We start from the raw sequence: 16,752 nt of genomic DNA on the forward strand, positions 1-16,752 counted from the left end.
ATTATTTTTGTCCTATCTCTAATGGTTTCTTTATTTCTGCATTTAACAAATAAATGGTGGCCTCATAGTCACACCCTCAACTGTGTGCATGATAGGATTTCAAGTTCGTTTCCTGCTAAGGATATGAAGACCCTCATCTTGGCACAAACTTCCAAACCCATCATGATGCAGACAAAAAACCCAACGATAACATTATTCAATCCTAACCCAATTTCAACCATGAATCTCAAGCTCTGTTACTACCACTTATGTCAGACACATTCAAACACAAATATAAAAAAAGATACAACTTATTAAATATCCTCCAAGTACTTGAAAAATTGCAAAATATCAAGATATAACTTTCTAAATATCCTCCAAGCATATGAAAAAATGGAATAGAACATGTCATGGTTAGGTCAAGCTTAGTCATAATAAGAAGAAATACCCCATGAAAGAACACCTATGCAAACTGGCAAACATAGAACATGTTATGATTAGGTCAAGGTTGAGTAATAAGAAGAAATACCCATGAAAGAACACATTCTAGCAAAGAATGTCATCGAATTTATGACACCATTTCTGCAGTGAGAAACCCCATTACAATCAATTCAAAAAATCCTGCAATGTAGTTTTACACCACCAGACATTATAAAAGAAAAAAACACAATCCGATATTTAGCACTCTCCCACACCTACAAAACCGCAGGCTGCTTTTTGTTTTTGTTTTCCTTTCTAAACTCTCTGAAACAGCCCAAAACAGATTGCAAAAGTTCTCTAGGAGTAACAAACGGTAAATAGATGAGAAAATTAATTTGTATGCACATTCAAATTCAATTGCCTTCTAGCAAGCTCTTCAGCCTATTCCTGGCCTCCTCTGATAGATTGCAGCTCCTAAACCTCCGCCGTTGGGGAGGGCATGACTCGACACAAGCAGGGGTAAAAAAGCAGATAATGATTGCAGTGAGATTATCTGATGAATTCAAGCGCGTTGCTTCATTGACTAATTCTCTGGCACACTCTTTGGGGTCATCATGTCGTCTTAGAGCTCGGCGAACCAGGCTGACGGCAAACTGGCTTGACATGACATCCCAAATGCCATCACAACCAATGATCAAAAATTCATCATCCTCTGATAATACAATCTGTCTAACATCTGGCTCTGCAATCAGAGGCGATGCCGATCCAAGAGGGAATTTCATGTCCCAATCTCCAAGAGCTCGAGTGACTGAAAGATAACCATTAAGATACCCATCATCAATGTAGCCACCCAATTCCTCAACTCGCTTGCGCTCTGGCAAGTAAGATGGTCTATGGTCTTGGGACATTTCAACAGCGGCACCTTTTCGGCAAAGAACAGCTCGACAATCACCAGCATTTGCAACTAGCAAATGCCTTCCAAGTACAAGAGCAGTCAGCACTGTTGTTCCACAAGAACTGCTAACACTGCTTTCAGCAGCCATGGCAAGGTCCGCAAGCAAAAATGCCTTCCTATGAGAATCCTCCAACGCTTTCAAGAAAACAGCATCGATATCAGCTACCTGTGGAAAATCAAAATCTTTGAAAAATAACCTTGTAGCATTGCTCTTGATATAAGCAGCTGCATCAGCACCACCATGACCATCAAAAACAGCATAAAAAGCACTTGGCATCAAAGGGTTAAAGATAGAACCCAGATGAGAAGATAGGTCGTCAATCCTTATGTGTTCGTCCTCCATAGATCTCCTAGGACCAATATCCACACAGCTGCCAGATCGAATTCTTGGCACAAATTTGACAACAGATGTCTCGATAACAGCATCACCAATGGTCTCAGCACAAGCTGCAACCTAAACAAAGGATAGGAAAAAAAGGTATAAAAAATAAGTATAAATCATCCAAAAATCAGAAAACCTATGAAAAACCTACGGTTGAACTTTGGATCCATGCCAGTTAGCAAAGCATGAACACGTTTATTTCCCCATAATTCAAAAGAAGCATAATTCGTTCATAAACCACAAAACCCATGAGAAATCTACGCTTGAACTTCGGATCTATGCTAGTTAACAAATCAAGATCTTTTTCCCTCTTTTTCTTGCTAACCCTAATTGAAATCCAGTAATTCTATATTTCCCGCAAAAAAAGGTAGAATTTAAATACAATTATGGATAAAATTCACAACAAATCATTCAAAAAAAACCCAAATCTCGAGGGGGAAATCTCTTTTTCGATCAACCAATAAATAAGATCCAAACCCTAACACCGTTCAATCAAAAGAATTGACCATAACAAAATTCGACCCAATAATTCCACAATCAAAACGAAAGACAAAAAAGGAAACAAAGAAGAAAAGGGGTTTGAAACAAAAACTCACCGAATCGAAGCGGGAAACCTGGGTAGAGATGGACATTACATCAACAGCTTGGTGGCGAAAAATTATATCGGCTTCGGCTCCCATATTAGAACTAACAATCATCTCTAAGAACAACCACGAATCGGACAAATACCGTCCCCTTGATAAACAAAACTCTTTTTATTTTATTTTTTCAAGAATATCAAATGAACACTTTCTAGGGTTTAGCCAAGATGGAAAGTTGCGTGCTCGCTATTCTTCTTTTATTTGTAGATATTATATGGTAAGGCCATATGGAAAACGGGATTAGTCGGTCATTGTGACCGGCACGTGTAGGTGGAGGGTTTTTAGATGGAATGGGGACTCCATGGATATTTTAAACCTGCCGTGAATGATTAAATGACGAGTTTACCCTTATTACTGTTAAACTTTGCGCCTGATTAGGGGCATTGAGGAGTTGACTGTTTTGCTTTCACGTTCTGTTGGACAATAATGATTATAATGACTACAGTTATTTATTTACTTTTTCATAAAATAATTCATATATTAATTTTTTAATAGAACAATAAATAAAATCTAAAATAATATGTTTAGATATTTCGTCTAGATATTTATTTATTTTATTACAAAAGAAAGTAGTTCGTAGACTATATGATCCTGGAGGATAAAGTCTTACAATCCGCCCGAAAGAGATCTTGCACCACATTAGGAGGAGAGTCAAACAAATGGAACTCGAACGGTAGTGATCAAGCAGTTTTCGCCAATCTGTTCGCCATCATGTTACACCCTCGAGGACTGAACACCATAACAATACTCCAAGGGCGAGCTAAAGCTTCTTTTATGCACATCACGAAAGGGGAGAAAGAAACCTCGCTCTGATCCGGATTAATCACCGATAATGCTTGTTTGTTGTATGTTTCCACCATCAACTCTTGAACTCCCGAATCTCAAGCGAGCTTCAAGCCCTCAAAGATTCCCCTTTACTCCGCCTCCAAGGTTGAACATATACCAATGGATTTTGAGAACCTTGCAACCCAATTTCCCATAGAATAGGGCAAAATTTCACCAAATGTACTAAGTCTCGAATCCGTCCACCTGGAGTCATCCGTATTTAATTTCAACTATCCCTACTTAGGGGGTTGCCATTGTGAGGAGCTAATAACCATCCTTTTCGTCGAATGCTGCTGAACATGTGCTCTTAATAATTCCTGAAGCATATGTAAAATCCTCTACAAAACACTTTCAAACTCCACAAACCCCGCATCAAAGATTCTTTTATTCCTTCGACACCAAAGGTTCTATAAGACCACACCAAACAGGAGATTCCAATCCTCGAATGCAACCGGAAAGCGACAGTGATTAGCAAGATTACCTTCAATTCACACCATTAAATCTAGCTGAAAGAAGGACACTTCTCTTGGCTATAGTAGTGCCTCGATACTGCATTTCAATAAATGACAACTGTAGCATACAAGTGAATGAAAGTAGTCACGGGATGACTCTACCTATTTGCTTTGCGTAGCAGTGCCTGGATACCGTATTTCAATAAATGGTAGCTATAGCAATTGTGAAAGGTAGTTGTGATAGACCGACTCCCATCATAGCCGTGCTTAAAAAATATTATGTTAATGATAATGGGAGTAAATGTGTGATTAAATGGTTAAAGAAATTCTAAAGCAGAATAGAGAGCTTATCTAAAAAATTTCTAACTTTGTTAAGCATAGACTGGATACAATCACACGCACATAATGCAAAGGGTCTTGCTCTAGGGAAAAGTTCTTGAAATCATGATTTGTCTAGCATGTTGAAGCCAAATATTTTTTAGGGCTGAAATTTTATCTCAACATTACTGCATTGACTAAACTTTTGCCATAACATTATTTTCTGGTAATTATCATCAATTGCTTGAGGACAAACAATAATTATGTTTGGGGGTGTGATAACCCCATAAAAAGGCTACATTCTGTGCCTTTTTACTTAAGTTATTGTTTGTTTTAAAGCCCATGTAATAAAATTTAGATTGTATTTAGGTCATGTAGTTGCATTTGGTGGTAAAATCTTGTTACATCACAAATTTATTGAAAATCGGTGCTGCTAAGGGAAATGTTTTACTTTTGTGGTGTTGTGAAGGCGATGAAAGCTTAAGGAGAAGATGTGGCTGCTGTAGTATGTTGAAGAAATTGTTGTTGTAGCATTCTAAAGATGGAACGTTGAAAGACTTGCCACAGCGAAAGATGGATAGCAGATCTGGAGGAGAAAAGACAAAATAGGGTGTCACGATGGTACGGAGGGGAGGTAGTACCGGAGTATTATTCGACAATGTCAGGAAGGAAAGCAAATGAACTTGCTTTAACATGCACATTGGCACTTTTCGTTCTTCCTGCAGAAATGGTTACGAGCAGAATGTAACTCGATTGCTGAACATGAACTGTGCCCTTTTTGCCATCCAATCTTTCTCTTCCATCAAATTTTAGGAATAAAAATCTCACATTTGTTTAAGATCAACACCAGGGTTTCAAATTGTGATCACGGTCGCGTTTTCGATTATTTCGAATTTACCGTGATTGCTACCGTCGCGGACGTTATTACGGCTGTCGCGACGAAACCGCTATTTCGCATACCGTTTTTTAAAATCCTGATCAAGACCATTCAAGCCAAGAACTACAATCAATACACCACCATACCATTTCTTCATTTTGATTAACCCAAAAGCTAAACTTAATGATTTCATCACTGGAAAAAGTGCTAAACCCTAATACCCCATTCCTGAATTCTTGTCTTCATCACTGTGAAAAGAAATTATAAAAAAAAATCTTTTAGCTGGAAATTACAAGGAAATTAACTGATCCACGGAGTTAGATTTACAAGTATGCTGTAAGAACAAGTTATCAAAAACAGCAATTCATAATGTTGGTCGTTTAAAAAAAAATTAATAAATGTTGAAAAAATAGCACCGATGCACCATTAATGCTGCTGCATATGAGATCTAAGAACATTAAGCTTACCTGAAACATGAGATCTAAGAGACATGAAGAGAACTCAACACTAAGAGAGCCGAATCTTAGAAGCTTCAACGGTTAAAATGGATGGAAGGGAAGAATTCGTTTTATTGCAAAGATTTCTTTTGTGTTCTGAACTTCTGGTTCCCTGTCTGAAAGAGACAAACCATCGGCCGAGATTCTACTATTGGAACGCAGCGTTTTGATTACCTTATTAGATTATAGGGTAAACTACGTATTTAGTACTTAAACTATTAGTTATGGTCTGTTTTAATACTTAAACTTTCAATTTTTTAAAAACAATACCTAATGTTTAATTTTCATTTTATTTTAGTACTCCACCGTTAAAAACTTAACGCTTTTAGTACATAAACTATCAGTTTTGGTCCGTTTTAGTACTTAAAATTTTATTTTTTTCAAAACTTAATGTTAAATTTTGAATAGAGGTACTAAAATGAAACAAAAACTAAATTTTTAAACAGTGGAATACTAAAATGAAACAAAAAATTAAACTTTAGATATGATTTTGAAAAAAAAAAGTTTAAGTACTAAAACGAACCAAAACTCATAATTTAGGTACTAAATGTATAATATACCCTAAATTATAAAGTTGGAAGCTTTGATGTATAATCAGTTAATCACAACCATTTCATGCTTGGCAATTGACATTAGTTTGACTTCACCAATTGATATGAGTGGTTAAGTGAAATACTAAATTTTTTAAGATCCTATATTCAAATAGATACTATAAGGGTGCGTTTGGTTCACGGAATGTAAGATTATCAGTGGGAATAAAAGATTACCAGGGAATAGGATTACTGGGAATGTTGTATTTTGTGTTTGGTTGGTTTAGCAGGAATGTAAGATTACCGTGTTTGGTTAAAGGAATAAAAGATTATTGAAATGTATATTTGACCAAATTATCCTTATTATATATTTGTATAATATTACAAATTGTAAAATATTTATATATTTTCTTTAAAAAATTAAATTCATAATATTTATATAATTGTTTTAACAAAATTTAAAATATAAAAAAGGTTTAATGAAAGGGTAAATTTTTTTAACCCCTGAACTTCATATAAAATTTTAATTATAGATTTTTTTTTGTAAATCTAAAATAATTTAAGGATAAATTTGTAATTTAACCTTCGTAGAATTTTTATTATTCAATAACAGAAGAAAGATATTTTTGAAAAAAAATAAAAATTTAAGGGCGTTTTAATCCAAAATGCCAGTAATGTTACAATACCTAAGGGAAGGGAGGTAATGACATTCTCGGTAATATACCCTAAAAGTTTACTATTGGTAATAAAAACATTACCAGAAATGAGATTCCCGGCCAACCAAACATGGGAATGTGGGATTCCCATCCCATGAGAATCTCACCCCATAAGAATCCCACAATCCTTGAACCAAACACCCCCTAAGGGTATAAGTATATTTTTAGCGTGTTAAGAAAGTTTTAAACATATATTACTTTTTAATCACCTCACACTAGTTTTCATGTTATAAAGCTCAACATAATTGAAGCCCTTGTAGTTCTGTTCTCATCTTTCTTATTATGCTGGCTGCAGTAAAGGGTCCTTGGCACATTCTGGATTCCATATAGCTATAAGTAGACCTTGGATTAGTATTTTTTTTTATAGATTTTCTTTGCTTGGCTAAGCTGACTCCGACTTAATAGTTTATACTTCAAGGAGAAGAAAGCAAGGACGGAGTGAATATGTTCGGATTGCGATTGATGAAACTGGGGAAGTGCTTTGAAATGATTATGAAAATTTAGTTAGAAGAATTATATTGTGCGATAACCGCTCTTACATTCCCTTTTGATTGCTCAGTCTATGATTAGCACTTACAGATATTTTCAGGGGTTTATATATGTTAAAGGGGTCATCCATGGGACCCTGGCTTTTGGTTGACTTGAGTAAACATTACAAGGTTTGCAGATATGTACTGCAGATCTGCTTGTAAATGGTGGTGTTTTTATTTTTAAAAAGCGAATGTATGGAGATCTATGATATAGTAGAACACTTTTGATCATTGGTGCAAAAGATTTTGGATCAAGAACTTGTGCCTTATTCGCTGAGGGTACCCGTAGTGTTGTTTACATGCATACTTAATAGGCTACAACTAGAATATCATGAAACTAAGCCCTTTACTTTCTTTGATTTTGTCTCTAAATATGTTGTGAACATATGGACATTAACTTGAGCCAATATTTAATTTACTGTACAGCAACATAATACTGCTGTGGTTGTTGATATGGTGAGATAGCAATTCAAAAAGCATATGCACGAGACAGATCCGGAGAAGATTCAGAAGCTGAAGGACGAGTAAGCCTTCATTTTTCTCGTTTCTTGCATTTTCAAACCATTTATTCGTGGTAGCTGCTTGGACTGTTGTAGAAGAATGTAGTTATATACTGGTGGTATATTACAACAGAATAATCTTTTTATCACTTAAGCTAGAACTTTAAAGATATGCAACTAATGAGATATGCTTGCATGGAATGTATTTGCTTCGTATTGAATTTCGAGTCTTTCACAAACCTTTAGCATTGTTTTAAGTTGTGTTGTTTGCTTCTGCAGTGCTGCAAGGGGGCTGATTAACCACGTACTCTACGAGTCTGAGAAGCTATCCGGAAGAAAGTTCAGCAACAGCTCTTGATAGTGAGTTTTTATTTGATATATTGGTGTTAGACAGTTTTCATGACTGCTCAACCAAGTAACAAAGAGAAGCTTGAATTTTGGGTTTCCTATCGATATTCATGGTGTGATGTGATGCATCACGTTCTAATGAAACTTGACTGAGTTGTATACTTAATGTACGTTGTATGATGCATTATACTGAAGTTGTTCCAAGTGACATTGCATAATCTTGTAAGTGTGCCGGTGTTCCTTTTCATTGGGAATTAGTTAAGAGACGGACGCATAATTTTATGCTAAGGAGCGAAGTTATAAAATTTTTCGGGAAGACGAACTTATAAAGTTCTATGATATTAAAATCAGTTATCAATATAATATAAAGAAAAAATTTAAAATATATGATAATTTAAAATTTTCAAACGACGACAACTACTGTTCATTCTTGAAGTAAGTCAGCATGGGCTAGGATGGTCTTGTAGACACTAATTTTCGTCGACATATTTTTTCCCCCTTTATATGTACCTACATATTTATATATATACATATTTTGAAACTACGTATATAATATATAGTTTTTAATAGTTTTTAAAATTATATAATATATAGTTTTAAAAAAAACATTTTAGAAAATATATATAATATATAATTTTTAAAATCATTTGAAAAACTTATATATATATATAGTTTTTGAAAACATTTTTGAAAACATATATATTATAGTTTTGAAAACATTTTGAAAACATTTATATTATATAGTTTTTAAAACGTTTTGGGAAAATTTATATAATCTTTTTTGAAAACATGTTGGAAAACATTCGTATATTATATAGTTTTAAAAAAAAAAAAAACATTTTGAAAATTTATATATTGTATGTTTTTGAAAATATTTATGTATATATATATTATTATTATTATTTATTATTATTATTATTTTTCATTTTTTTTTTTTAACTTATTTTGGTTTTGTTTCAGGTCCAAAACGGGGTCCAAATAAGTCAGAACGGGCCTGAACCAGCCCAGCACAGGTTTGTGGTCTGAGAACCCTAGGCACGCATGTCAACACGCGCCGCACGGGAGTTCAAGGGTCATGAGCGAAACGGCCGGCCGTTATCCCGGGACTGACCCATCCCGGGATGGTCGGTCAACCACGAACCGAGTACTCCACAATATCCGGGGTTCTCAACGGCCGGCGGGGGTTATAAAAACCCACGGCCAAGTCACTGCCAAAGAGAGGAACATCCACTGAAAACCCAAGAATCGGGCACAGCACACCGAGAGAACAAAGAAACCAAGACCAGAAACCATCATCGTGTACCACACAGTCAAAACACATCAACACAACAAAAACATAGAACATCACAACATCAACACAGCATCAACAGTACTAAAGTACACGAAAACAAAGCCGAAATAACATCACTGAAGCCAAACCCCAAACACAAGTAAAGGAATACATAAAAAGGCCAAAGCCAAGAGAAACCGAGAGCGGGCACGGCGAGAACAGAAGCGGAAAGGTCGCCGGAAAGGTAAAAGGTCGAGACTTTTTGTTTAGATCTACTCCGGTAGGTGGGGTTTTTGGGGATTTTAGGCTTGGTTTCGTGTTTACGGGGTTAAGGGGAACATCTTGCTAAGGTTTGGTTTTGTTTCCGGCGGCCGGGGCGGCGGCGGTGCGGCTGAGTGGGCCACCAGACGGTGGCCGGATATCGCCCGAGGAAGGGCTGTTTGAGAGAGATATCTCTCAGTTGAGAGAAGAAATCTGGAAAATGGAGAGAAATGATTCAAAATAGGCCGGTTTTGGTATTTATATACCAAGGACCATCCTGCAAATACAAGATTTTTAAATCCCTTCCGTGGTCCCTGATACTTTGAGTCGCAATTCATTTTGGTCACTACCTGTAAATTTGCCTTCGAATTTCCAATTGAATCAATTTGGTCCATGTTTATATTTTTTATATTTCGTGAATTGGCACCTAACTTTTTCTTTTCTCTTTTGCAGTTCATTTTTAATACCAATCTAGCCCATTAATTTCAATTTGTCTCAATTTGATCCTCTAAGTCGATACTTTATTTTATTCTTTTTTTATGTTTTTTGATTTATCTAACATTTGTCTATTATTATATTTTCTAACATTTTTGACTTTTTTTAGAAGAACTCCAACCAATCAAAGGTAAGTAATGTGAATCGAGTTTTTAAATTTAAATTTAAATTTTAAATTTTCGCAACTAAGACAACCGACAAATTAATTGGTACCGAAAGGGCGGTTCAAGGGTGCTAACCCTTCCTTGACCGTAATCGACTCCCGAACCCGACACGCTTCTGGTACAACGCAGATCAGGTAAGATGGTGTCCGACCCACCTAAATTCATTTTAAAATGGTCGGTGGCGACTCCCAACCCAATCACTCAAGTCGAAGCCCAATTCCGGGGCCCAACCGAAAGACGGTTACGACAGCTTGGCGACTCCGCTGGGGACAGGTAAGTGAGTCAGGCCAGAATTAATTTTCGGTTGTCTTTTTATGCGAAAATTGTAAATTTAAATTTTAATTTATTTATTCAGTTCCGATTATTTACCTTTGATTATTTTTCAAATAAATAGTTGTACTAACATTTTTTTCAATGATTTCAGATTTTTGAAAAGTTTCTATCTCAGGCTCTATACCCGAGCTCCGAACCCTTTTAAGTGGGGGTGAAAGCGACGCATTCGTGTGAATTTATTCACCGCACATGCCTAGCAAGTAGCCTTCGGGATTCATATACCTTATGTCTTCGTGTGAATTTATTCACCGTGCGGGCATAAGGGAATGTGTCCCCTCGAGTTTAACTTAGTCCACACAAGCCTGTGATGGGTTTAGGACTAAGGGTCTGGTAAGCCCAAGGGGGCACCGGCAAGGAGAACTCGAGTACCTTTTAGAACCTAAACCAGGAGAGTACAGGGAATTAGAGCCCACCCCGAAACCTCATTCCAAACCCTAGGCTGTTTTATTTCCTGCTTTATTTTCTGTTCAAAGCATGCGAACTAGACAAACATGCGGCTAGGATTTTTTGAAATTAGCATGCGGGATAGAAATCATGTCTGTGTAGGAATATTAAGCATGTTCGGGTAGATTATCATGTGGGGTAAGACTTTTCATTTTCATCATTTTTATTATTATCATCATTATCTCACTAACTTTTTTTGTTTCTCTTCCTCCTTTCATTTTTATTCTTTGGCATTTTTTTATCATTCGCATCATTAAAACGAGGTATTGATCCACAAAAAATGTGTTTGTTAAACATGAATAATTTGTATTAATGGATAAAGGGGTTATAATACGAAGAGATAAAAAGCTCAGAAGTCCAGCCGTGGTCAAAGAATACTCAGAGGCAAAGGTTGCAGGGGCAAGATGAGGAAAATGTTGCTGGCCCAGAAACTCCTTTTGAAAACTACGATAACAAGTGGCAGAACCCCAGCTAAGCTGCAGACCATTAATTGATGAATTCTAAAAACAAGTCGACAAACTTCGGATGGAATGCTCCAAAGACACTTTCGTTCGGAACAAGCTCGGTAGAAAGTGAAAGTCGGAGATGCAGTCCTTCGAGATTTTTTTTTTTTTTTTTGGGGCAAGCATCTCATTATTTGCACATTTTAGCCAAAGGAGCCGGAATGGTTCGACAGGATATTCAACTAGTGAAAAAGACGAATCAATTTGTCAGAAGCTGTACAGGATTTGTACCATCAAAAAAGGTTTTTTGTCTCTTCAGATGTAACACTTTTGTCACCAATAAGGGTTATTCAGAATAACAGGCACATTTTTTGGATCAATGCCTCGGACATTTCATGCATCATGCATTTAGACATTTTGCATTTCGTTATTTTCTTTGCATTTTGTTATTTTCTTTACATTCACATTAACTAACATATACATATCTCATCAAAAGGAGTAAATACTGGATACACCGTCTCAAGCATTGGACACACCCCATCCACATAACACTCGTTTGAAGAAGAAGAGGATGGAAGCCAGAATTACACAAATCGAGGAGAATATGTTAAAACTACAAAAAGAGCTAGAAGACAAGATAAACCAGAACAGTCGAAATACTCTAGAAACAATCACAAAGAACCAAGAGTCCTTGGTTGATCAGATCGTTGCCAAGTTAATTGGCCTACAACAGACCAGTGTGCCTGGGGCAGGTTCATCGGAAGGGGTAACTATACAACCTATCCCACAAGTGGTTATCTCACCTGAAATCTTACCAGAACTTCGGGGGGACTCATCGACGGCAAAAGCAAAGCCCTCGTCCTCTGTATTTAACCTTAAGAACAATCCGGGTTATTACCATGTACCGGATTTGGACGAAGAGGACAAAGCAAAGAAGATGGAGGAAAAAATCAAACAATTGGAAGACCAAATGAATATAGTCAAAGGAGACCGTGACTACCATGAAATCGATGCAACGGAACTTAGTCTAGTCCCGGACTTGGTTCTTCCCCCGAAATTTAAGTCCCCAGAGTTCGAGAAGTTTGACGGGAACAGTTGCCCATCCGCTCACATCACCATGTTTTGCCGAAAGATGACAGGATATGGAGGAAATGACCAACTCCTGATCCACTGTTTTCAGGATAGTCTGTCGGGCTCAGCCATTCGGTGGTACAACCAGCTCAGCCGATCAAATATCAAGACCTGGAAGGACCTGGCCAAGTCATTTCTGGAACAATACAAGCATATCAACGACATAAGGCCAGATCGAGTTATGCTACAAAGCATGGAAAAGAAGCATAACGAGAGTTTCAGGCAGTACGCACAAAAATGGAGGGACTTGGCTGTGCAAGTTCATCCACCGTTAGATGAAAAGGAAACCCGGAAACTTTTCGTGCAGACTCTGAAGGCTCCATACTTCGGGCATCTGGTGGCGATCACATCAGGAAGCTTTTCAGACTTGGTTATGGCCGGAGAAATGATTGAGTCGGCCATAAAGCAAGGCAGGATTAAGGATGGGGAAGCCAGTAAGAAGCCTCCTATGAGGGAGAGGGATGGAGAGGTTAACAACATCAAACACTTCAGCAAAGGTGTTACAATCTCCAGCCCAAAATCAACTGCAACGGTACCGTCAGGTACTTCTAAACAAGATTCCAGGAGGGAAAGGGAACATTTCGACCCTATTCCCATAACCTACAAAGAGCTTTACCAGCAACTTCTTGACACCCATGTGGTGTCACCATATCCAGTAGAACCCATGAAGCCCCCATACCCCAAGTGGTATGATGAGAATGCGTATTGTGAATATCACGGCGGAGTCCCAGGGCACACAATTGAGAACTGTTACGCATTCAAGAGGGTTGTACAAAAGATGCGTAACCAGAACTGGATCGACTTCAACAACTTGGGGGCATCCAAGTGAGGAATATCATTTCATCATTTGAGGCATTCTGTTTGACTTTGTTTTTCTTCCATTTTTTCTCAAGTTTTTGTAAAGACATTTTAATCAAATTTATGTTACTTTAAAAGATGTTAAGCAATGGATCATATTTGCAAATTTGCAATTCTTTGCATATCATTTGAATTAAGAAACTCTGTAAACGGTTCAAAGTTACGAATCTTTGGCGAAGTAACATGATTTAAAACAAGGACTTTGACCTTATCCAGAATATACCCTCAAACACCATACCCCGCTCTTGGAATTAACCAATATACCCTTTTCCTTTCATAAGATGCGGACAACACGGGGCATCATTTGCAGATGACAATTACTAAGTTTTTTATTTAAGACTTTCAATGACGATGATGATCTTTACAAATGAAAGAGTCGAGTAGGTGAATCCAGTTTAGGTCAGTTGCTTGAAAATTGAACTCTAAAGATGAAATTTTTGACTTTCAACGAATACCTAGGCTATAACAGGTTCTTCTTGACAATCTTAAGAAATTAAATCCGTAAAAACTGAGCTATTCCGCTAAGGCAATTGGTTATAGAGGAAACTTGAAAGCCCTGGCCTTATGAGTAGATTACGTTCAAACCATGACATTGCTCGGACACTTGGCAATTCGGTGTTTGCTCCACTGCTCTTGTCAGGCTGAAGACTCTGTGATGAGATGAACTCTTCAGTTAACTTGATATTTGTGATTATAATATTAAGCTGTCCCTCTAAAGCAATTGGTTAAACACCCCGGCTTTATGGATTCAGCTAGTCAGATAACGCCGAATTAAATCAAATTTATCTAAGCAAGAAATTTTCGGTAAAATGGACTAAGGGAGTTAAGGAACACCTGTTATAGTCAACTACACACGAGCACTCAAGAATTTCATTTTTAGACCGATGTTTTTGCACTGCCTTTGTTAGAGGAGCCTACAAAGCTTGAACAAATAGAAGATTTCAGAGGACTGAAATAAAAGGTCTAGTAAGTGATCATGCTAGTTGCGTCATCTTGTCCGCACCCAATTGAAGTACCAAAGCATGTCAAGATACTTTAAAAAAAAAATGATGACATTTTTTTCCAAAACCTTAGAAAGGAGGCCAACCTAAAGCCGACTTGTCCCTTTGAACATTTGTCAAAGATTTGTAACTCTGAAAGCATTAAAAGAGCTCTTGATTCCTTTGATATTTTTTGAACTCACATTTACAATTTGATTCAATTGCGAACAATACTTTACATTTCTCTCTCCTGAAACAAGAAAAAGGAGAAAAACGTTTTCAAACAGAACGATCTCAGATATGAAATGTCTGTAAAGCCCAAGCTCGAGAAGCAAATGGGGCACGATCGATTCCATGGACCAGATTGGCAGGCAAAGCACGAGACTCCATCCAAGAAATAACACATAATTTATTCATGTTGCATCTTAGACATACTTAGGGGCATTACATTCATCATTTTAGCATACATAATTTTGTAGCTGTCAGAGTCAAGCTTCGACTTCAGGATGAAGGTTACTCGACTTGCAAGCACCTTTAAAGGACGAGGGTGTAACTCAACAGCAAGAAGCTATACCTCAAGCGACTTTACATAACTACAGATCTCAGATGGGTTCGAGAACCAATTCAGATCAAATCTAGTTCGGTTCAAAATCACCAGGAGCAACATGTTTTCAGTTAACACTTTCAAGCCAGATTTCAATTCCACGACGGAAGATATCCGGCTGTCAGAATTTACCAGTAGGTTTTCCCAGACCAGCTTAGGGGAACCACCGGAAGAATCATGACCGTTTTTCGACCCGTAAAGGAAAGTCATTTTTAAACAAACTATTTGCAGCTTAGCTCAAGGCCAGAAGGGCTATCTGCCACCAAGACCTTCGAGTTCGACTACGCTCAGCTCCAAGGCACATCATTTGCAGAATAGCTTAAGTCGAGAAGGGCTATCTGCCAAAGACCCCCGAGTTCGATTACACTCAGCTTCGAGGGCACATCATTTACAGCATAACTCAAGGCTAGAAGGGTTATCTGTCACCAAAGACCTTTGAGTTCGACTACGCTCAAAGGCATATCATTTGCAGAATAGCTTAAGTCGAGAAGGGCTATCTGCCAAAGACCCTCGAGTTCGATTACGTTCAGCTTTGAAGGCACATCATTTTGCAGTATAACTTAAGTCAAGAAGGGTTATCTGCCAACTAAAGACCCTTAAGTTCGATTACACTCAGCTTCAAGGGCATATCATTTACAGCATAACTCAAGGCTAGAAGGGTTATCTGTCACCAAAGACCTTTGAGTTCGACTACGCTCAGCTCCAAGGCACATCATTTTGCAGTATAACTTAAGTCAAGAAGGGTTATCTGCCAACTAAAGACCCTTAAGTTCGATTACACTCAGCTTCAAGGGCATATCATTTACAGCATAACTCAAGGCTAGAAGGGTTATCTGTCACCAAAGACCTTTGAGTTCGACTACGCTCAGCTCCAAGGCACATCATTTGCAGAATAGCTTAAGTCCAGAAGGGCTATCTGCCCACCAAGACCTTCGAGTTCGACTACACTCAGCTCCAAGGCACATCATTTGCAGTATAGGTTAAGTCGAGAATAGCTATCTGCCAAAGACCCCCAAGTTTGATTACATTCAGCTTCGAGGGCACATCATTTGCAGCATAGCTTAAGTCGAGAAGGGCTATCTGCTAAAGACCTTCGAGTTCGATTATATTCAACTTAGAGGCAAATCAAGCTTACAGAATAGCCCAAGGCAAGAAGGGCTATTTGTCAATAAAACTGTCGAGTTCGATTCCAATCAGCTCGATGACACCTCAATCACACTACTGTTTGGCTGCAATCAAGGTTTTCATATCCAGAAGAAGACTTGGGTTAGCCGTGCCTTAGTGACAATAAACCGTTTTTCCGGCAGTATAGCTTAAGACGAGAAAAGCTATTTGTCAACGAAGACCTTCGGAGTTCGATTTTATTCAGCTCGAGGGCCTATCAACCACAGGGTGGAGTCAAGAAACTACTTTCAAGTCGAATTTTCCAACCCAGATCTTTAAACCGAGGAAAAGACCGAAGCAGACTACAGCGAGAAGCCACATCCCGATTCAAATCCCGAACTGCGGCTTCAATTCTATATCATTTCGAGATGGACTCGACTTCGCGACGGAGGAGCCATCCGCAACCCAATTCGACAGGGAGTTATTTTTCAACTCCACAGAACGAAAATTTGTGTCTTTTTATCTTTGTCCTATTTTTCGTTCCACGAAAAAGGACAAAGAGGGGCAGCTGTAGACACTAATTTTCGTCGACATATTTTTTCCCCCTTTATATGTACCTACATATTTATATATATACATATTTTGAAACTACGTATATAATATATAGTTTTTAATAGTTTTTAAAATTATATAAT

General features: G+C 37.6%; 1 protein-coding gene and 1 long non-coding RNA gene across 4 annotated transcripts; one reads left to right on the forward strand and one right to left on the reverse strand.

Moving 5' to 3' along the window:
• Window positions 1-529: 529 nt before the first annotated feature.
• Window positions 530-14,437, reverse strand: LOC120152572 (probable protein phosphatase 2C 13). 3 transcript variants are annotated; one of them, XM_039164773.1, is made up of 3 exons: window positions 14,404-14,437; window positions 2,333-2,436; window positions 530-1,808 (listed from the first exon to the last, which is right to left on the reverse strand). In XM_039164773.1, the coding sequence occupies exons 2-3, from the start codon at window positions 2,432-2,434 to the stop codon at window positions 813-815; spliced, it is 1,098 nt and encodes a 365-aa protein (XP_039020704.1). In that variant the 5' UTR covers window positions 2,435-2,436; window positions 14,404-14,437; the 3' UTR covers window positions 530-812. The 3 variants fall into 3 exon arrangements, with proteins under 3 accessions (XP_039020704.1, XP_039020705.1, XP_039020703.1); XM_039164774.1 differs by lacking the exon at window positions 14,404-14,437 and having other exon boundaries at window positions 2,372-2,539; XM_039164772.1 differs by lacking the exon at window positions 14,404-14,437 and having other exon boundaries at window positions 2,333-2,539.
• LOC120152574 lies at window positions 7,579-8,071 on the forward strand. The gene is made up of 2 exons (XR_005518685.1): window positions 7,579-7,646; window positions 7,902-8,071. It is a non-coding gene; the product is annotated as an uncharacterized LOC120152574 (long non-coding RNA).
• Window positions 14,438-16,752: the final 2,315 nt, after the last annotated feature.

Source organism: Hibiscus syriacus, unplaced genomic scaffold (genome assembly GCF_006381635.1).
Source record: "Hibiscus syriacus cultivar Baekdansim isolate YM2019G1 unplaced genomic scaffold, ASM638163v2 tig00111092_pilon, whole genome shotgun sequence".
NCBI classification, from domain to species: Eukaryota; Viridiplantae; Streptophyta; class Magnoliopsida; order Malvales; family Malvaceae; genus Hibiscus; species Hibiscus syriacus.

Excerpts from the sequence above, each read along its gene's own strand:
- LOC120152572 (XM_039164773.1), bottom strand. The coding sequence starts at position 2,434 with ATGATTGTTAGTTCTAATATGGGAGCCGAAGCCGATATAATTTTTCGC. Across the intron at positions 1,809-2,332 it reads AGGTTTCCCGCTTCGATTCG|GTTGCAGCTTGTGCTGAGAC; the intron begins GTGAGTTTTTGT and ends TCCTTTGTTTAG.